This window comes from Haliotis rufescens, unplaced genomic scaffold, assembly GCF_023055435.1.
Source record: "Haliotis rufescens isolate VD_foot unplaced genomic scaffold, xgHalRufe1.0.p SCAF_8, whole genome shotgun sequence".
Classification (NCBI taxonomy): domain Eukaryota; kingdom Metazoa; phylum Mollusca; class Gastropoda; order Lepetellida; family Haliotidae; genus Haliotis; species Haliotis rufescens.
Window position 1 is genome coordinate 28,169,144 of NW_025964372.1, and position 22,734 is coordinate 28,191,877.

General features: G+C 42.0%; 1 protein-coding gene across 4 annotated transcripts; it reads left to right on the top strand.

Moving 5' to 3' along the window:
• The first annotated feature begins 212 nt into the window (after positions 1 to 212).
• On the top strand, positions 213 to 21,617 carry LOC124143486. Of its 4 annotated transcripts, none has more exons than XR_007219270.1 (11): positions 213 to 393; positions 6,842 to 7,155; positions 9,002 to 9,169; positions 10,028 to 10,152; positions 11,225 to 11,398; positions 13,153 to 13,268; positions 14,220 to 14,274; positions 14,536 to 14,760; positions 15,745 to 15,871; positions 17,319 to 18,877; positions 18,914 to 21,617. XR_007219270.1 is itself a non-coding variant. In XM_048388850.1 (10 exons), the coding sequence occupies exons 2-10, from the start codon at positions 6,872 to 6,874 to the stop codon at positions 17,389 to 17,391; spliced, it is 1,347 nt and encodes a 448-aa protein (XP_048244807.1). In that variant the 5' UTR covers positions 213 to 393; positions 6,842 to 6,871; the 3' UTR covers positions 17,392 to 21,617. The 4 variants fall into 4 exon arrangements, 1 of the variants encoding a protein (XP_048244807.1); XR_007219271.1 differs by having other exon boundaries at positions 18,923 to 21,617; XR_007219272.1 differs by lacking the exon at positions 213 to 393 and adding an exon at positions 5,056 to 5,111.
• Positions 21,618 to 22,734: the final 1,117 nt, after the last annotated feature.

Below are 22,734 nucleotides of genomic sequence, written 5' to 3' on the forward strand. Positions count from 1 at the left end.
CATTTCAGACGAATGTACAAAGAATAACCCCGACATACAAAACCATTTCTTGGAAAACCTAAGCTTTATTTCCATGTGTTATTGCGACAGGCAGCGCGTACCTTTAAACCACATAAAGAACAGCCAATGAACCGGAAAGCTTGCAAGGCATGATATCGATCTCAATGACCTGGGACGACGTCCGTTGCCACAAGCAACGCCGATACAATATGGTGGAAGCCAATGGGTATTGTATTCTTTCAGATCCGACGTAAATAGACCTCACTTAACGACGTAAACGAGTATTTCACAAGTCTCACCACAACATCATAACAGTCGACAAACTCGGCTGCAGGATTTTACGACATCGGAGACGTACGCTGCATACACGCACGTCGAGCTGAGGCATCCACTGTAAGTACACATGTGTTTACAAACATCCTGAGGTATAATCCATCTGGTTTGCTATGCTGTTGGCACAAACTGCCTCGCATGTAATTCGGCAGCAGCTGAACAACTGATTGGCCGACTGATCGGTTCTTGGTAATTGCCTTTGTGGTCTGTTCTTAACTGCCACTTCGCATGACATATTATCACTGCTGTGAACGCGCGCATTCTTTCCTGTTTGTGTCGTCCGATAGTCGAGTATGGTTATTCTTGGTCGTAGGCGTTTGTAATTTCTGTGGTTCTCTGAAAATAATGGAATGAACGAATGGTTGGGCAAGTTGGTCAACGACAAGGTCGTCAATGGTACACGTCAGTAATAGCATAAGATGGACCAGTGGCTGAAGGTGTGAAGAACGACCACGCCACGGGGGTACGATGACCCACAGTCAATGAGGTGAGGTGAGGTGAGGTGAGGTGAAATGGGGTTTAACGTCGCGTCCAAGATTATTGCACTTATATAGCGACGTGCATGCACGTGTATGTATGTGTGTGTGGCTGCTTGTACTAGTCCGGACTGATGCCAATTTATAGTGCTAGCACACTAAGATACCATGCCGCAGTTTAACATGAATACCCCACTCAGACACAGTATACTGACTCCGAGCCGACCAGTCCTTGTTTTAGCCCCGTAATGCCGAGCGCCAGACAGGGTAACAACAAGTACCATCTTTTAACGTCTCCGGTCGGACGCTCTACCATTAGACCACGGAGGCGGTCTGCAAATTAAGGGTTGACGCGGCTGGGGATCGAACCCAGGACCTTCCGCTCTCCGGGCGGACGCTCTACCATTAGACCACGGAGGTGGTCCCACAGTCAATGAAGGAACATAGCCTGACCACACGATATCTATCGAAGGATAAACATGGACCCTGGGCATCTTTTCTGACCAAGTCTCCCAGCAGGGGAGAAGATATGGATCCGTAGTCAAATGCAAACTGCCGGGCAAACGAAAGTAGAAACTAAAATTAGATTTGACTAAAAGATTACAAACGTTATCAAAAGGTTACTAGGCTGAACGACTATGCTTGTCGTAAGAGGCGACTAACGGAATCGGGTGGTCAGGCTCGCTGACGCGGTTGATGCAGGTCATCGATCCCAATTGCGTGGATCGATGCTCATGATGTCAATCAGTTTATCGTCTGGTCCAGACTTGATTATTTACAGACCGCAGTCATATAGCTGGAATATTGCTGAGTGCGGCGTTAAACAACAAACAAATAAAACAAACTAGGCTAAAACAGTCACGACATTGCAATCTTAAGTCCTAAAAAATCACAACTATGACACCCGTTTCAAATACACCACAATCGAATAACCATTTCTGGTGTGTTTCAATATTAGCCACAATGAAACATGAGTGTATCCTTTCTAGAGCCAGGCAGTATGTAATCTGAGTGGAGTAATGAGAGCGTGATGTCGAATCAACAAGCGTTGAACAGCCTCGATAACAGTTTATATACAGTAGACTACGTTTATAACCAACACGCTTATAACGAACTGACGGATATAGCGAACTTATGTTTAGTCCCGGCCATTTGATGTATATACAGTAAACTACGGTTATAACGAACACGCTTATAACGAACTGACGGTTATAACGAACTTACTTTTTTGGTCCCGACTATTTGCTGTAGTTATGCTGTATATATGCTTATAACGAACTACGGTTATAACGAACTAAAATTAGTAATCCCTTTGAGTTCGTTATAACCGTAGTTTACTGTATGCTGTACATATGCTTATAACGAACTACGGTTATTACGAACTAAAGTTAGTGGTCCCTTTGAGTTCGTTATAACCGTAGTTTACTGTATTTATTTATAAGTGTGGAATAGCATAATTGGTTGTTAAAATTATGGAAACATAGATGTGTAAGAATACTGCTGGTGTCCGGTTGGACACAGTACACTGCATGTGAATAGTCTTGACACAGTTTCATTCATTGTGTATTTTAATGTGCAAGGACAAGCACAACAACAAACAAAGTGTGTAGACACACGCAAGAAAAACATGTACTCTTGATTATATAAGAATTTACTTTCTCTGCGACGTTCAAACAGTTTGGCCCTCAATCTATGAAGGTTCAAACTCCAATGAACTCACAATCCTTATAATTTTGTATATCACTTTTTTATGCATCCCAGGTACGGGGAAGTAGTCCGTCGGTGTTTACGTCATTTCAAGGATACAGTTTCGTAGAAAACGTATGAACGTCAACATTACAAAAATATTCAAATATACAGAACCCACATTTCAGGTTTACCCTTTGCATATTTGCCACAACGTCTATGTAAGGTTTTAGTCACATACGCATAAAAATAATTGTCATTTAATTGATATAGCATACAATATTTAAAACAGTTAAAAGGAGGGGTGGCAGAAGTTGTGGAAGTCTCTCTCTCTCTCTATTTTTTTAATATATATATATCATACAATTATAAAATTATGTAACTGCTTAGATATATCTCACAATTATCAAGCCATACAAATTCTTAGATATATCTTAAAATTATCAAACTTTGTAGTTACACTAAAATTGAAAATCGAAAACCCATCTTTCCGTTAATCCGGTTACTTCCGCCCAGATCGTTACCGTCTGTATGTGTTCTGTAGCGAATAGTGTTCACGTACTAGGAGGTCACGTGTGTTTGTACCGACAGGGCAAGAGTGACTCCTCATGGCATTTCATTTATTGTTGTACATATTTTTTTAAAAAAGAGACTGCATAGAATTGTGTAACGTTTGGTGATGTTAGCTTCATAGTATCTGGCTATATTCCAATGGGTGGCTCACAGTTTACACGCCATGCAAGAGACTTGATTATTTACAGACCGCCATCACATAGCTGGAATATTGCTGAGTGCGGCGTTAGACAACAAACAAATCATACAAAGTATGGCCCTCTATATACTCAAAGATCTTTGTTTACATCACTGTACCGCTCTGCGGCGTTAGGCAACAAATAAACACTTACTTTGTTATGCAAATTGCGTGAGTGTCGGGTGCTACTGGTACGGTGGGACATGCTTACCCTATTCTCGAATCCACGCGTACCCTATTCTGCCATCATTGATTTTAAGTGATCCTTTCGTAAAATGTTCGCCGTTCTTTTGCGTCACATCTTCCCGAGGCAAGAGAGTTAGCTGGCTTTAAAAGTCCAGTTTATAGTCAGTTATTGCCCTTGCCTCGAGAAAATGTTGCGTACCGACCAATGGAATCTGTTTCGCCATATGCTCGAGACTGCTTATTCTCTAAAGTTGAGGGTATATATTTTCTCGCATTTATGACAGGTATTGACATTGTTAAGTACAGCTTATAATAATAAGCCAACATAAAGATGTTGCGGCACAAGAGCGCTAAATTTTAAGTTATCTGTTGTGCTTAGAAACTAAAAAATAAACTTTGTTGGTGAATTCTACTGCCACACAGTCTGAATAGTGCAATCTATAATTTTTCATCTTGTTTTTTCAAAATGCCTCCCGACAATCACTATGAAAGAAGTTATTTTATAAAAAAAACCCTTAATTTGCAGACCGCCTCCGTGGTCTAGTGGTAGAGCGTCCGACCGGAGAGCGGAAGCTCCGGGGTTCGATCCCCGACCGCGTCATACCAAAAGACGTTAAAAGATGGTACTTGTTGTTACCCTGTCTGGCGCTCGGCATTGAGGGGCTAAAACAAGGACTGGTCGGCTCGGAGTCAGTATACTGTGTCTGAGTGGGGTATTCATGTTAAACTGCGGCATGGTATCTCAGTGAGCTAGCACTATAAATCGGCATCAGTCCGGCCTAGTACAAGCAGCCACACACATACATTCACGTGCATGCACGTCGCTATATAAGTGCAATAATCTTGGACGCGACGTTAAACCCCATTTCACCTCACCTCACCTCACCTTAATTTGCAAGATGATCCGGCCGTCAAATCACGTTTCAGTGGTTATTGTCCTTTGAAACCGCTGATTGACCAAACAGAATCCAGAGTAGTGTCCAAATTCACGGTAGAGATTGAGCAAGTGAGCGAAGGTGAACACCTCTGGGAACAGCATTCCAGTATTTTCACGGCGTGTGAGCTTGTTGTGAGAGGTAAACCGGTGACGCATGTTTAAGACGTTTGCGTAAGAAGCCCTCGAACACGGGTATGGTGCTGACAAACCTAGAAACATAATCAGGGCGAACGGGGATTCGAACCCATGATGTTATCTGGCTCGACACAAGATCCAAACGGGATGCTTCACACATGAGATCGCGTACCCCGTTAGGGTTGTCTCCCTTTCCGCCGCCTGTCGAATACACTTGCGCCTGCAGTAGACTTTATAGCGCTCTGCAATCAACATTTGTTAATCGATGCTCATGATGTCAATCACTGGATTGTCTAGTCCAGATGCGATTATTTACAGACCGCCGTCATATAGCTGCAATATTGCGTAAAACAACAAACAAACGAACATTCACTTGGCTCGGGATCCACCCAGGATGTGTCACGCACGAGTACCCCTCACAACCCGGTATTACAAGCGGTATAGGGCAATTGTTCTTGGCATAAACGACACCCGAGAAATCTGGTATCTTTTTTCAACACAATGCCTATTCATGGGGAATCAAAGCGCAGTTAGCTCCAGTGCACAGGGCATTTAACGGCAGGTACAGTTTAAAGCCAGTGGGACTGAAGGTGTGAATGCTTCTCAGGTAACGTGAGGTGTAATTTGACAGAATAATATGTATTTTACAAATCGTTACTCTACAGTCAGTATCTCTATATGTTCTCGATCTAGCAGCTGAGGGTCTGACATGTTGGCTTGTTGTGTTCGCTCCATGTCTGGTACTCGTGTATTCTTTCAAGTGACGGCGACATAAGTCTGCTGTACGATTAACATTAGATGAATTTAGTTTGGACGAACAGTGTTGTTGTTGATGTTTTGATGAATTAATAAAGATTGCATTTTGATTTAGTCATTGAATGATACAATATATGTTCATTGGACCATACGGATATATTTTTTCGGAGAACCGCCACTAGTAAAGTTGTATTTCAATATTAATGTATAATTTGATAATTCATTTAATGTTTTAGCATATGGATTGTTTCCTCTTTAATGTCCTTGTTAAATGTTTGTAATATGTGATTCGCTAAGGTGAAAAGAATTACGATCAGGCAAAAAGAAATTATCCTTTTATAATTTAGATATAAATTTATTTTTCTTTGGAGATATTCTTTTCTATGTTGATAAAATTCTTCGAGAAAATGACCTTCGTGAGATTTAAGTGTTACTTACAAAAGGTGTTGTGTTTATTTTTGTGGGTACAATACGCTGTAAGATTATGATAAATTCTAACGTGTAATCGCTCACCATGGCGCGGTAGTGTATTCACTCGGTGTAGCGCGTGGTTGGACGTGAATGTCCCACCCCCCTGTGCCAGTCATTGTGTAACTATGCTGCCATATTCATGCTGTACAGAATATCAGTTCTGAGTCAATGGAATCCGACTGACATTATAACCAGACGCATGTGGGGTACCGTCGGTGGCCCTTGACTGTGGTATTTGTATTGGGACATTTAGAAACACCATTGCGAAATGAATGGAAAAGTACCCGTATTACAATGAGAAATAATGTATATAGAATTATAGCTGATCTCATCGTGTGATCTGACGAAATTGATTTATTTATGAATGTGGCAGTCACAAGTGACAGTGTCAGCTTTATTCATGTGAGTGTGTGAGTATGGCTTTACGCCGCTTTTAGCAATATTCCAGCAATATCACGGCGGGGACACCAGAAATGGGCTTCACACATTGTACCCATGTCGGGAATCGAACCCTGGTCTTCGGCGTGACGAGCCAACGCTTTAACCACTAGGCTACCCGACCGCCCTTTTATTCATGTGACGACAATAGATACGTATGTTAGTTTATATGACGGCGGTCTGTAAATAATCGAGTGTGGACCAGACAATCCAGTGATTGGCTGAAAACAGTCACCCAAACACTGCACACGTAAGGACCAAAAACAACTACGACGCCCGTATCAAATACATCACCGTGGAATAACAATTTCGTATTTTCTTTGTTTCCTTTTTAGCCTCAATCAAAAATCGATGTATTCTACATTTTTCCCGACTGTTTTATTCCCAATATTTTCATTAAGAATATAAAAGAATGATTCTTCAAGAACGACTTATGTCTTGGCACTATTTTCACTAAATTTCGATGTTAGCATATTGGTTTATTTACTATTAGATCTTAACTTGACATTTGACTGGACTCGGGTTTCAGACCAATGGCTAACGTCGGAGGCTTTTGGGTGTGTCAAGTAGAGGTGGGAGACATGTATCACTACATGAGTAGAAAACACTAAGAGTCTTTTTTGATCAATGCACACAACCGTCCTGGTCTAAACGTCGTCGTCTTTATTTCAGGTTCATATCTGACATACTGTGAACTTCAAAATGTCCGAAAAACCACCAGCACACACCAAGGAAGAGGAAGCGAATGGGCCAGTTACCTATGATGATGAAGCGCCGGGGGGAAGTGTCAGCGCTGCCACCCCTAAAGATTTCCAATCTGGACCACAAGCTCCACCATCTTTCGAGGAAGTCATGGGACAAAACCTGACGTCTTTTATCCCTGCACAGCCGGAGTTACCTCCCCTGTGCCACATCGACATCATGCCGATGGTGGTCGATCCGGGGAACATCCGGTACAAGAAGTCGCCGATTTTTCAACCCTTCAGGTGAGGGAAGTCAGTTTCGATTAAAAATGACGTGTCATAAATCAGTTATTGTAACTAATGGTCATGCCGTGTGAATAACGAATATTTATTTCTTTTTTAAATTTGTCATAGTCAGTTGTCTGTCGCACCGCGAGTCGCGTATCAGATTTGCATTCCTCAGCAGCCCCAGAATAACTTGAACCCAAGACCAATCGCCTTTACGATTACCCGTGGAGATCCGGGGTAGAATAGGTTTTCAGCAACCCATGCTTGCCGTAAAAGTCGACTAACGGGATCGGGTGGTCAGGCTCGCTGACTTGGTTGATCCAGGTCATCGGTCACAATTGCGTGGATCATGATATCGATCACAGTATTGTCTGGTCCAGACTCTATTATTTACAGACAGCCGTCATATAGCTGTAATATCGCTGAGTGCGGCGTAAAACAACAAACCAAACCAAGCCTTTACGAATCTGTCTTGTTGGTCATTGGTCGAAGGCTTTGCATCTCGCTATGCAGAGTCACGATCCGCAGGTTATGTGTTCGAATCCCAGATTCGTCACGATTATGAACCTTGGTTGATAGTACCATACCTGTGCGTATCACCAAAATGGTAACGGCGACGACCCGCTTGGCTTCTGGGCTTATAACCACCTAAAGCTGACATGCCGTGATATATCTGTAATACTGTTCAACAAAGCGTTAGACACTCATTCATTAACTCATCGATTTCTATGGGTGTGTTTTACATTTTTTATTTGTATTCACAACCTCATTCTCATATTCTGCACACGCCGTCTAAGGCGCATCAGTTACATGTAGAGAGTTGCGTCCCTTAGGCACGCCAGAAACCTGTGATAGTGGGTTCGAATGTCGGTTCGACCCGATATTTTGCTAGCTTTGTCAGCACCATAACCGTGCAAGTGGGTTTCACAAAACTGGTAAACGTGTAAGACCTGCATCACTTCGGGCTTCCCTCCTACGTATGTATTAACCTGACACGCCGTGCTCTAACTGGAAAATACTGTTCAAAGCGGCGTTAAACCAAACTCACTCACTCTTATTTGATAAATTTATAAAGCCACTAAATTAACAGTTATCAATATTTTGATTGATCAACTGCTGTGATTCTTGTGGAAATCATTTCACAGATAACGATGTTCTTCTCATTTGTGGTTGTTTACGTAAATTAACAATTATCGATGTCGTTGATTGTCAAACCAATATTGGTGCACGGGTATTGTCACTTGATTGTCTGGTTTATTTACATGTCGGCGTCGCATGAGTACCGCTGTGCATTGTCAGGCAACAAACGCATATTTTTATTAAGCAAATTATGGTTTGTTTGTTTGTTGGTTAACGCCGCACTCAGCAATATTACAGCTATAAGACGGCGGTCCGTAAATAATCGAGTCTGGACCAGACAATCCAGTAATTGATATTATGAGCATCGATCCACGCAATTGGGATGCAATGACATGCATCAACCGCGTCAGCGAGCCTGACCATCCGATCCCGTTAGTCGCCTCTTACGACAAGCATAGTCGCGTTTTACGGCAAGTATAGGTTGCTAAGACCAATTCTACCCCGAAATCTTCACGGGTATGCAAATTATGAGACTGACGGGTGCAACAGGTATGGCAGGACATGATTACCCTTTTGGCAAAAAACCTGTGTCATCAGCGTTTTCAGCGTTCCATTCTTATAATTGTCACCACCGTTTTGCCTTTATGTCAAGTGGAATAATCGGATAATCGAGACTTGCCATTCTCCGGCGTTGACGTTATGTATTTCCAATCAAATGTTGTTTGAAATAAATTAACATATGCCACTGAAATACGCAATCAAGTGTCGTATTTGTTGGCAGCTCCATCATCACTGGTGCCAATGTGTGGCTGCTGCAACACCCGGAGCTCCTGTGCTGGAAGTGCGAGACTGTCGAGAGAAAGATTGACTCAGGGACAAAGGTCAACCTTGGGGTCATGACCCACCACGAATCAGCTGAAGGCTTCAACGCCCACGTGATGGGATTGAGGTAAGTTAATATGAACAAAATCTTGACTACCCTTGTTAGGCCTAGACAAGGATCAGCGTTAAATAGTAAGATGTACATTACCTGTCAGAATATATATATACATAAACTCTTTAAAAAGTGGGGGATCATAAAATATAAATATATTTGAACAGAAATAAGTGTTGACGTTTTGTTTGTTTGTTGTTTAACGCCGCACTCAGCAATATTCCAGCTATATGACGGCGGTCTGCAAATAATCGAGTCTGGACCAGACAATCCAGTGATTGACAACATGACCATCGATCCACCCAATTGGGATCGACGACATGCATCAACCAAGTCAGCGAGCCTGACCACCCGATCCCGTTAGTCGCCTCTTACGACAAGCATAGTCGCTTTTTACGGCAAGCATGGGTTGCTGAAGACCTATTCTAACCCGGATCTTCACGGCAGATGACTCGTATTTGGTGTAGGGGCGGTCGGGTAGCCTAGTGGTTGAAGCGTTCGCTCGTACGCGGAAGACCCGGGTTCGATTCCCGACATGGGTACATTTCGGGTGTCCCCCGCCGTGATATTGCTTGAATATTGCTAAAAGCGGCGTTAAACCATACTCACTCACTCACGTATTTGGTGTAGAGCTGAAATGTTGCAAACTAAACATTGTAGGTTATTGTGTTTTTCAACATTTAAGGCAAACACCAGGTATCATCACTAACATCACAGTGATCCATAAACACGTGCAAAAAGATTTCTTATGATTGTGGAAAGAGTTTGGTAGATTTTTTTCTATGAACATGTAACTGAATACTGCTGGTATTTAGGTTGTTGTGACATAGATGTAATAGTGACATATTTTATAATTGTCTCATTTCCCCTCAGAATCTGGTTCGTGAAGAAGGTTGATGGGTCCCCTCCTCAGCAACTCGGCCTTGTTAATGTCGTACCCGAAGGAGGGGTTACTGAGTGCATTGGCAAAGTCAACACGTCCGTTAGGTCCTTACCAGGTGAGCTTCATTTCAATTTATGCCACATCTAATACAGTGGAATATTGTTGATATATACGTCTCCACGAAAGCTTTTCTTATATACGAGTTTAGGCTCTACCAGAATACGACCAGGTAAGGTGAAATTGGGTTGAATGGTGTGTGTGTGTGTGTGTGCGTGTGCGTGTGTGTGTGTGTGTGCGTGCGTGCGTGCGTGCGTGCGTGCGTGCGTGTGTGTGTGTGTGTGTGTGTGCTTGTACTAATCCGGACTAATGCCGGTTATATAGTACTAGCCCACTCAGATACCATGCCGCAGTGTAACACGAATACCCCACTCAGACACAGTATACTGCCTCCAAGCCGACCAGTCATTGTTAATTCCTGTTAATGTCCATCTTTAACGTCTATTTGTATGACACGTCCAGGGGATCGAACCACCGACCTTCCGCTTTCCGGCAGACACTACACCACGATGGTGGTACATTAACATGTGGACCCGGTTCAAATATTGTTTTCAGTAATACAGCCACTGACATTCACATTAATGTGGTCTTTAGCAACTGGGGCTTTGATAATTTTTAGTTTTCGATTTGAATAGGAAACCTTCAACTGTATCGTCCTCACCTATATGGGTGACCCTTGGTTGTGTTGAGTATATCAGTACAGTGATGAATGATAATACACACTAAGTGCTGATATTCAATGCTGGGCTAAGTGTTTAGTGTATCAGTACAGTGATGAATGATAATACACACTAAGTGCTGAGATTCAATGATGGGCTGAAGTGTTGAGTATATCAGTACAGTGATGAATGATAATACACACTAAGTGCTGAGATTCAATGATGGGCTGAAGTGTTGAGTATATCAGTACAGTGATGAATGATAATACACACTAAGTGCTGAGATTCAATGATGGGCTGAAGTGTTGAGTATATCAGTACAGTGATGAATGATAATACACACTAAGTGCTGAGATTCAATGATGGGCTGAAGTGTTGAGTATATCAGTACAGTGATGCATGATAATACACACTAAGTGCTGATATTTAATTCTTGGCTGAAGTGTTTAGTTTCTCAGTCAAATCTTTCAGGTGCAATCCTGAACATCGAGACAGCGACCTTGAAATACTCCATCGGCTACAGCAAGTTTGACCCCGAGTGTACCTGCTACTGCGAGAATGGAGCCGACGGTTTACGCGCCAGGAAAACCAAGCAGATCATGAGGGTGTTCTACGTTGTTGGGCAGTCGAGGAATGAAACAGTTTGTAAGTCACGTGTTGTAGTGACGTGTAGTTTTTAAAATATGCATTAGACCTGGGATTGTTTTTGTGACAGTAATGTATGGAATACATTAAGGGACATTCTCGCGATCTCGCATTCTCGCGATCTCGACCTTTTGAAACGAGCTAAATATGCCAAAAACACGAGAATGCGAGATCGCGAGAAAATGAAATGGCACATTCTCGCGATTTCGTCTTTTTGTGGCCTAATTTGACAAGTCGAGATCGCGAGAATGCGAGATTTTTCATCATGTCCAAATCTCGCTTTCTCGCGTTGGCGACCTTTGACCATGAGTGCTATGTATCAAAAACACGAGAATACGAGATCGCGAGAACGCGAGATTTGGCCAAAATCCCGCGTTCTCGCGATCTCGCATTCTCGTGTTTTTGGCATATTTAGCTCGTTTCCAAAAGTCGAGATTGCGAGAATGTCCCTTACAGTGTTCCATAGTAATGCATTTATATTTATCATTGGCTGAGTCACTATTTTAAGTGAGTACAACAGTTACACAGACTGTCATACTCTAGTTATGTAGTACTGTTGCCTGTAAAAGAGCATTATAATGTGTGTTGGATTTCACGTTTCGTGAATGCTGTGCATATTTGTTGCGTTGATCTTACTGACTTAATTTGTTTTGGAATATAAAACGAAAGAAGTGAAAGTTCACAGAAAGGTTAACAGATAACGAAGTACCTGAATACAAACACTGCCATTAATCTCCATATTGCAGCACTATCTTATGTTGTCCCAACCCAAACACCTCTCTATCCATTGATAGTCTCCCCAAAACAAATTATACGGGTCAGTGACTACACGGATTACACTGAGCCATGGAGAAACCACTCATGCATGGTTAACAACCAGGGCATTGTGAAGCTCTAAAAATTAGACGACCCGGGTAGTAATCGATAGGATGGTGTTCACTTACGCATACAATGACGCAGTCATGGCTAACGGGGTTCAGTAAAGCATGTATTTACGAAGAAGAAAGGAAGAAAAATATTTTATTAACGTGTCACTGGATGCATAAAATCAGTAACATTGCAAATATGGCACGAATTAAAAATACATCCACCGGCCAGCATTGGCCTACGAGACACGAATAAACATGAACGTGTTCCATCAATAGTTAAAATAAAAAAAATAAAAAATATATACATCAATGCATTAAGACGGGATTAATTGGGTAGTGACATGATATTAAGAAAGTGTGTGACAACGACGCTTATACATTTTTGTTAGTAAAACGGCTAACTTAATACAAAGTGAATCATTATTCATTATATAATTAAACTGGTCTGTTGGATTAAGTTGTAGGAAGGAGGGATCTAAACTAGAAATAGAATTAAACAAATTGTAACGAAGGTCTGAGTAAAGATCACAAGTTACAAGGAAGTGTATTTCATCCTCAACACAGTTGGTACAAAACTTGCAGAGTCTATTTACTAAAGGTGTTACAGGTTTTGTGTATTGTGTTTTAGGTATACAGGGCTAACGATGTTCACTGAAGCATGAACTGACGATTATCTGCCGAAACAGATTCAATTGGGAGTAAAGGGCAAAATAGCTGTGAAACTTTTATGAATAGATCACTGAAAATCAGGTGTTCGCGGAAAGGGTTAGCATATACTTCCCTACCGGTAGCATCCGCCATTCACACAATAAACACATTCATTTTCTTAAGCAAAATATGTGAGGACATGGTGCCACTTAGTTCTCCTTACTCTTCATCCTCCAGTTATGAAGGAGATACAGCCCAGGCAGGTGCGCTTCACCGGCACCAAGTCATCAACCAAGTTTGAACCATTCTCTGCAGTGGTGGAACAAGCTCGGGTGTGGTTACAAAGTCAAGCCGTGAGTAATCAAAAAATGTCCTTAATCATAATAGCAGCGCCTTTCTAAATCTAACCTTTAGTCGTTATGACTGAGTTCGAGAGGGATGTGTGGGTCTAACACCGCAGTGATATGTCAAAATGATATCGGTGTGGGTTGGGTGGGGGGTGATTGTTTGAGCCCCAACTCTCTCACTCTCTCCTACCTCTCTATCACCTCACTGTCCCCCGCTCTCTGTCCTCATTCTTCCCCTTCCCTCTTCCTCCGCATTCTCCATTCGACCTCTCCTCGCTGTCATTTCCGTTCTCCTCCTCCCTCCCTGCCTTCTTATATCATTCGCTCCTCGCTCCCATCCTACTTTCTCTTTTCTCGCTCTCACCCCTCCTTCTCATTCTGCTCTCTCTCTCTCTCTGCTCACACTCTCACCTCACGCTCCAATAACACTCTCCTTGCTCTCTCCCTTACTTCTCGCTATCACCCGTCACGCTCCACTCTCTCTCTCTCTCTCTGGCACCTCCCGCTCCAATCATTCTCTCTCTCCTCGCTCTCTCTCTTGCTCCTCACTATCCCTGTCACGCTCACCAATCCCACTAGCTCTCTGTCTCTCTCTCTTTCTCTTCTCACACTCTCACTTCATACTCCAATCACGCTCTCACCCCGTTCTCTCCCTTGCTTCCAACTATCATCCAATGACGCTTCAATCTCATGCTCTCTCTGTCGCTCTCTTTCTCGTCTCACTCTCACCTCAAGCTCCTATCACTCTCTCTCCTCTCCCTCTCTCTCATCACTCTCACCTCACGCTCCAAACACTCTCTTTCACCGCTCCCCCCCTTGCTTCCTACTATCCCCCGTCACACTACTATCACTCTCTCTCCTAGTTCTCTCTGGTCGTTCTCTCCCTCTCCTGTACATGGTATATTTAACGCAGGAAAATAAAGACATGTACGAGTCATGTACGCGTTTGTGTCGCAGGGTATCCGAGTTGTCAACATTGAAACACGAGACATCCAGGCAAGGGATCATCAAGGTATGACTAAATAACATTTGGCTGTTCATCACAGTTACCATATCAATACAACGTTTGCTATATAAAAACATGTGTAACCACGAGAAGGCAAAAGCCCATACAAATGACATTTTTTCTTGTCCCTTAAAAATTTAAAAAGGTGGTTTTCCATATGCAATCGTAATGCGAAAATATCCATTGCTGCGTGGTATTGCTGAGGTAAATTCAGGACAAATATGCATTAAGATAAATAAAAAACAACAATTCTTGTTCAACTTGCAGGGAAAATAGATATTTTCTCCGAGAAAACAGACGACTTTTTGTCAAACTCCGACTGCATATATGTCAGGGTACTGCGCATCTTCTATGTCAATACACCGGAAGTTACGTCATATGCTGGCACCTTCTTATCATCGCGCCTCTTCGCCCCAGGAAAGGGCGGAGAAAAGGGTTTCGAAAACATGAATCAGACAATGGGAAGAATAGCCAACTGGTTGGCAGTCAATCGTAAGTAGAGCAATTCCTTGAATGCTTTTGACATAGTGAAAAAAGGGGACCCTTTATCATTTAACTGTTTTAGCTTGACGTTTCTAAAGACCCCATTCAAGTCAGCGAGGTCTGTCTTAATAGTCTGTAAATCTTGGTTGTGATGCGTTTAATATTTATCGTATTTTGACTATAAATATATTGTCCAATATTTTCATAATTTCCCATTTTCATAATTTCCCATAAAATGTGTGATGTCACCAATTTGTTTGTGTTCCTGTTAATACGGCGAAGCAAGGTGAAACGAGGTGAGGTGAAATGGGTTTTATCGCCGCGTTTAAGATTTGTACCCTGATATAGCGACGTGCATGCACGTGTGTGTGACTGCATGCACTAGTTCGGACTAATGTTGCCTTTTTAGTGCTAGCCCACTGAGATGCCATGCCGCAGTTTAACATTGATACCCTACTCAGACACAGCCTCAGACACATACATACTGACTCCGTCCCGAGTAGTTAATGCTGGCGCCAGGCAAGGTAACAAAAAGTATCATCTTTCAAGTCTTTTGCTATGACGCGGTCGGTGATAAAACCGCTAGAACACGGAGACGGCCTCGCGTCCATACAATCCGCTCCAGCAACTCAAGCTGCCTCAATCAGGAACTGAAACACTTTCACTTAGATCAGCCTGTGATGTCAGTATCGTTTGGCCACGGGTTGCAGACGTACAAGGCGCTGGTATTCGCTGTGCAGAGTTGCGTCCCTTAGGTGTGCCAGAAACCTATGATCATGGGTCGGAATCCCAGTTCGCCCCCATTATGTTTCTAGGTTTGTCTGCACCATACCCGTGCCCGTGGGTTTCACCAATACGTCTGAAGCCTGCATTACTTTAGCTGACACGCCGTGGCAGCACTCACTCACTCACTCACTCACTCACTCGTCCATTCACCCGTCCACTCTCTCATTTACTCCTAGCTGTCGATAAATTGACGTCTATCTGTTTCAGCGCTGCCAATATTCAGCGTCGAGACGGTGTTGTTCCCAACAACCCTAGGGGGTGCAGGTTTAAACGAAGAACGCGTAGACTACGGGCTGGTTGAAGGCGGGGGAAAGCGGTGGCTCACGGCTATCAGGTGTGTACATGTATCAGGGACGATCTGAATCTCGTTATTACTTTATCCCGCGTAGCATGTTATGAAGCGCACGTATAATACTCATATGCTTAAGATGAAACTTTGTCTAAGAGATTCTTTAACTTGAGACTCCAAAGCTTAGCAGCTCGTTCTGTAGAGTTGCGTCCCTTGGTCGCATCTGGATCCGATACGCTGATTGTTGTTTCGAATCACATATTCCGCCCGATTATGATCCATGGTTTATCAGCGACATACCATAATCGTAGGTTTCACCAGCTGGTGGTCACCTCCTCCCCCTCGATTTCTTTATTTCCTCCGACATCAAGCTGACACGCTGGTGTATGACTGAAGTAGAAAATGGCGTTGACCCATTCACTGACACTGATTAGTAAGAGCAAACAACTGTCACACCATTACGTACTTCTGTTAAATATGTAATAAAAAAAGGATATATGTTTACCAAGTGGTGTGACAGAATTGTGGTTAATGCGTTCGCTAGTTTACCCAGCTCTTCCAATATTGCTGTACCCGCTGTACATTGAAATATTGTTGAACGCAACGTGAAATCAAAGCCACTCACATCAATCGAAGTATATACCCGTAAAGATCCGAGTTAGAATAGGTCTTCGGCAAACCTTGCTTGTCGTAATAGGTGACTAACGGGATCGGGTGGTCAGGCACGCTGACTTGGTTGATGCATGTCATCGTATCCCAATTGCGTGGATCGATGCTCATGATATCTCGATTATTTACAAACCGCCGTCATATAGCTGAGTGCGGCGTTATACAACAATGATTTTAAATAATCGAAGTATCGCATAAGGGTCGGCGGGTCGATGTGATGGTTACAGTTTTCGCTTGTTCCAGAAGGCCCGACGTCTGAGTCATGGGATATGTACAATGCGTGAATACCATTCGTAGGATAGCCTAGTGGATAAAGCGTTCGCTCGTCAAACCGAAGACCCGGTATCAATTCCCCACATGGGTACAGTGTGTGAAGCCCATTTTCGGTGTCACCCACCGTGATATTGTTGGAAGATTGCTAAAAGCGGCACAAAGCCATACTCACCCCTGGTGCCCCTCCTCGTTGCTTGAAACTTCTAGTGAGTGAGTGCGCATGATTTTACGCCGCTTTTAGCAATATTCCAGCAATATCACGGCGTGGGACACCAAAAATGGGCTTCACACATTGTACCCATGTCGGGAATCGAACCCGGGTCTTCGACGTGACGAGCGAACGCTTTAACCACTAGGCTACCCGAACGCCCCTTGAACAATACTAAGAGCGGATTAACTCGCAATTCACTCACACCCAGACAAAGATTCTATAAGATGTGACAGCTATCAGCAATAGCTAGTGAAGCGGTAGTAAAATACTAATATGTATCATGTTGTTCGGCCCATTCTGATTATTCTCCATTCCCTCAATGTGAACGGTCTGTTGTAGGTTATATTTCCCCGTGCCTTGCCCAGAGGAGGTCGTCGTGCAGAAGCAGTCAGGCACGTGCACGGTGTTGTGAGTGTGGGAGACGGAGGGACATGCTCAACACTCTTTGCTGGGGAATCGTTGCCATGGTTTTCAACCTATTCCACCTAACCTGTATGGTTTTGTGCCATTCTTCGAATATTGTTCCATTGCTGTCAGATCATTTGATGCTGAATCAAGATGTAAGACGTTTAAGATATGTTACGAAACCCTAAATAGTCTACCCCTAAATACTCGTACCACTTAAAATGATAATGAAAATAATAATAATTTACTCAAAGGGGATCTGGGGATATGCGATATTCATTGCTCGCTGTTTTTGTTAAAGAATATAAAAGTAATTTGACATAAAGTTTTACAAAACAAATCTTTCTTAAGACATACTAGATCATCTAAAAATAATGCTTTGTCGTTCACAAACAGCTTGCTTCCATAGAAATGTATGGCATATCTTGAAGCACTGGCTGTGACAATGTTCTGTCTCAAACAGAACGACCCCCGAATCCCACCCCACCCCATCCGGACACCCCGAATATTAAATGGATGTCCCCTTACCCCAGGGTCGTTGGCTTGCAACTTCCTTCCCGACTTGTCCGTCTCATCTCCATGTTTGACGTTCAATTGATACAGTGCTGTTTCACTTCTCTTCAACCCTGGCTGTGAATGCGAATGCTAAAGATGACTCCAGTCCACCGTGCTGCTGATGGTGGTAGTGATGCTGATATATACACTGGTGGTAGTGATGCTGATATATACACTGGTGGTCGTGATGCTGATATATACACTGGTGGTAGTGATGCTGATATATACACTGGTGGTAGTGATGCTGATATATACACTGGTGGTAGTGATGCTGATATATACACTGGTGGTAGTGATGCTGATATATACACTGGTGGTAGTGATGCTGATATATACACTGGTGGTAGTGATGCTGATATATACACTGGTGGTAGTGATGCTGATATATACACTGGTGGTAGTGATGTTGATCTGGATGACACTCCAGAATGTGAAGTACCAGTCTATACTTTCAGCCTCTATGCTGAATCTTAAAGTATGTTTTTTTCGAGAGGGTGTGTTTATAAATATTATCATCTTTTGATAAAAATGGATACCGTTTTTGAAAAAAATAGGAAACATCCCCTTTAGATTCATGCTCGACGTAGAAATAATAAAATTTTGGCGAATTTTTGTAAAATCATATTGTTCACCTATTCAAAATAGCTTACATGTGTTGTGAAGCCCTTCTCTGGTGTCTCCCGCCGTGATATTGCTGGAATATTGCAAAAAGCAGCGTAAACCATACTCACTCACTCACTCTTATATGTGTAATAAATTTGAATTTTATTTTCATTCAGTCGGGTTTCAGTCGCTAATGGAAAAAAATATCAATAATGAAAATAATAAAAGCAAATAATAAAAAACCCAGCCTGGCTGATTATAGCTGATTGTAGAGATGATCCTTTGTCCAAAGAATTGTGATGATGGTAGAGCATGTTATACCAGGATTATGTTCTGTCTGGTAGGTCTGGTATGTCTGGTAGGTCTGATAGGTCTGGTAGGTCTGGTAGGTCTGGTATGAACACCGGCTGGGTGATCGATGGCGGGTCGGCATCATAGAAGCAAGAAAAGAAAAGAAAGAAAATTGTTTTATTTACGTGTCACCCGGCGTTGTATACAATAATATTTCATTTTGGTAAAATACAGGCAGATATATATATATAAAAGAATAACGCCAGCCGGCCTATAAAGGCCTATGAGACACATGTTACACAATAAAAAGCATGTAATATAAAAAAAGAAGTTTATAAAACCACTTAAGTGCATTTGAAATACTAAGAGAATTAGAGGTACGAACCATGGGGTTTTATAAATTATATAATGAGGGACTTACGACGGTTATACATTTTAGCCAATGATACGGCTATTTTCTTACAGAGGGAATAAGTGGACATACATGTAAGGTAGAGAAGCTGGTCCGCTGTGGACAGCTGAGGGAATATAGGTGCTGTTGTGTTTCACCAAGATGCAAGAAGGTCAATGACCTGCCCCCTTCCTCACATATTAACCTACTGCGCGTGTATTTGGAACAGTGCTGTAATTACATTAAACCTATCCGTCTTGAAAGAAAAATAATCAATGTATTTTCAGACACATGTTTATTTCACTTTCAAAACTATCATATTTCATCAGTGTGTTGGAGTATTCCGGTCCTGCTGTTATTTTGTTATGCAAATTTCATGTCTATTTTTACCCTACATGTGATCGTGCCTTGTATTATTTTGCACACCAACATATATACTCCTCAAAATAAGTGAAAGAACACCCGAACCTTTCATATGACCATGACAGATTAACTCCAGTCATAGGAAACAAATCGGGTGTTCTTTAACTTCTTTTGAATAGTATATATTTTATAACTGATCGTATAAGCGATAGAAGGTGTACAGTAAATTGTCTACTCACACCCGTACAGTATGTTATGATCATCTGTACAATGTGGCATGGTCCCGTAGTTTTCGCGCTTCGACGAGAAGAGTAGCCTCCCTTTGATTGCGAACGTGTCGTGCACGCTGACAAAAACTTCGTCTGTGTCCTGTTTGCGAAAAATGAATGTATGCTGACCTTTATAGACAAGTGTCGACATGTGATGAAGATGCGGAGTCTGTATAATCTATGTATATAGTTTATTCTAAACTGTGATATTATTTTGTATTTATATATCATAACATATACCTCAAATGGGGGTATTTCACTCGAGTGAAATAACAAGTACACATGCTTTATAATAGATTAGTCCCGGTTGCCTATACAACGAGAGAATGTTATTTTCTTTGAAAATGAACATTGTGAATCTATAATTTGATTTCCCAATCTGTCAAGCATGTTGCCAAGTACCAGCCAGTGCTAGCTTCAAGTGAACACAGAAGAAAAGACTGGTTGGAGAATATTCTAAAAACAAAGTTAGTCCACTGTTATGGTTAAAAAAAACCGAGCACGACGCAATATCCCGGAGTAATGCCCCGTGATAATTGTCCCGGAGTGATACCCCGTGATAATTGTCCATGAGTAATGCCACGTGATAATTTTCCCAGAGTAATGCCCATTGATAACTGTCCCGCAATTATACCTCATGATATTTGTCCCAGAGTAATGCCCAGTGATAACTGTCCCGAAGTGATCCACCGTGATATTTATCCCGGAGTAATGCCCCGTGATAATTGTCCCGGAGTAATGCCCCGTGATAATTGTCCCGAAGTAATGCTCCGTGATAAATGTCCCGAAGTAATTCCCCGTGATAGTTGCCCCGGAGTAATGCCCCGTGATAATCGTCCCGAACTAATGCCCCGTGATAATCGTCCCGAAGTAATGCCCCGTGATAATTGTCCCGGAGTAATGCCCCGTCACATTTGTCCCTGAGTAAAGCTCGATGACATTTTCCCGGAGTAATGCCCCGTCTTATTTGTCTCTGAGTAAAGCTTCATCACATTTCCCCGGAGTAATGCCCCGTGATAATTGTTCTGGAGTAATGCCCGGTAATATTTGTCCCGAAGTAATGCCTCGTGATAAGTGTACCAGAGTGATGCCCCGTGACATTCGTCCCTGAGTTAAGCCTCGTGGTATTTATCTCGGAGTAATGCCCTGTGATACTTGTCCCTGTATAATGCCCGTGATATTTGTCCCAACGTAATGCCCCGTGATATTTGTCCCTGAGTAATGCCCCGTGGTAGAATATCCACCAACACTCTCGGATTAAATAATCCCTGATAAACCTAGCTCCCTAACCCAGAAACTAGATATGTGATTATCATTTATGTAAATGCTTCTACTGGTGTCATCTGTTTTAGAAATATGAGTTATGAATTAACGTCCACCACTACATTCCGTTTAACAGTAACGCATCTTAACATGTGTACACTAAAACTAATACAACATGGTTTTCTTCATATCTTAATGCCATGCGAATAGATGATATATATAGACTAATGCTCAACCTACAAGAGGTGTCATTTTAAGAATCTTATATATAAAATCACAAACTATTTCTACTTTGTTGAACATATATACATTATATACAACTGTTGATACACGTCACGTGATACCCTGCACAATGTGCCAAAGTGTTAGACCCAGGTCACGTGATCCATCCCCACCATTGGCGTCGTCGTATGCCTCTGGCGTTGATTAAACTGAAAATTCACTCATTCTAATTTTTTGTCAGTTTGAATAAACAGTTTATATGTCAAGCCGTGAAAACGTGTTTAATTCTTTTCTGCTTATGCAGCTCTGGATTCTAACAACTCCGAAAATGAGTGGCTTCATTCGCTGTGACGACTTCGTGTCAACATTGTAACATATTGTACGCCATTATATTTAATATTAAAAAAAATCGAATTGAAAGAGAATATATCCCCGAGGCAGTTTTGAAAAGGACATTATACAACCATCAGCACATCTCGTCCATGGTTGATGAACATGTTCGAGGACTTAATGAATTAGGTTTTACGTCTTTCCACATGGACGTGTTGTTTTCAATAAGACCGCACAGCTGGTGTACCTGTTCGGCATCGAACCCAGTTACCTCGCTCATATCTAAGAGTACAATCAAATCTCATTGTATTTAACAGGGCTATGTGTGTGAGCACCATACGTGTGTTCGTGCCTTCGCGAAAGTGATAAACATCTGAGACCTGCATCCAATTTTTTTTTCCCACATTAAGTTGACACGCTGTGATATAACTGGAATACACTAACAGTTCAAAGCGGACATAAACCCAACTCACTCACTCATTCGAACCTATTCGTTGATTATAAGTGTTACTGGTGTACTAAACGTGTTCGCTTGTACTTATATTTGTTTGCCTTTGGCCCCGTGAGTGTGAGTGAGTGAGTTTTATTTTACGCCGCTTTTAGCAATATTTTCGCTATCGTTTATAGATTTATGTTATTCGAGATCATTGAGCATCTGTATCCCATCTGCCGAACGAACGCAAACACCAATAACGGTTAACAATAATACTGTCAACACAATCGTGATCACCACAACTGCAGATATATTTTATACTATATCTAAGTCTCTCATGAATTTAAATGCTATGCGAAATATGTTTCAAGTAAAAACATATATGTAGATATTGTGAATTTTAAATTCTGATCATCCAATAAATTATTCTACATATATTCCCCAAGGGTTAGACATGTGTGACATATGCTCACCTGCCATCAAGCGATGGTAACTTAGAATCGATTTAAAACATATATGGAAATGAAATTGAGACTTTTTTATTTGCTCTCAATTTCGTGTGAGAGCGAATTTGACATACAGCTGAAATCATGATCATCTGTGCTTGTTCACCATTTAACTATGACCATA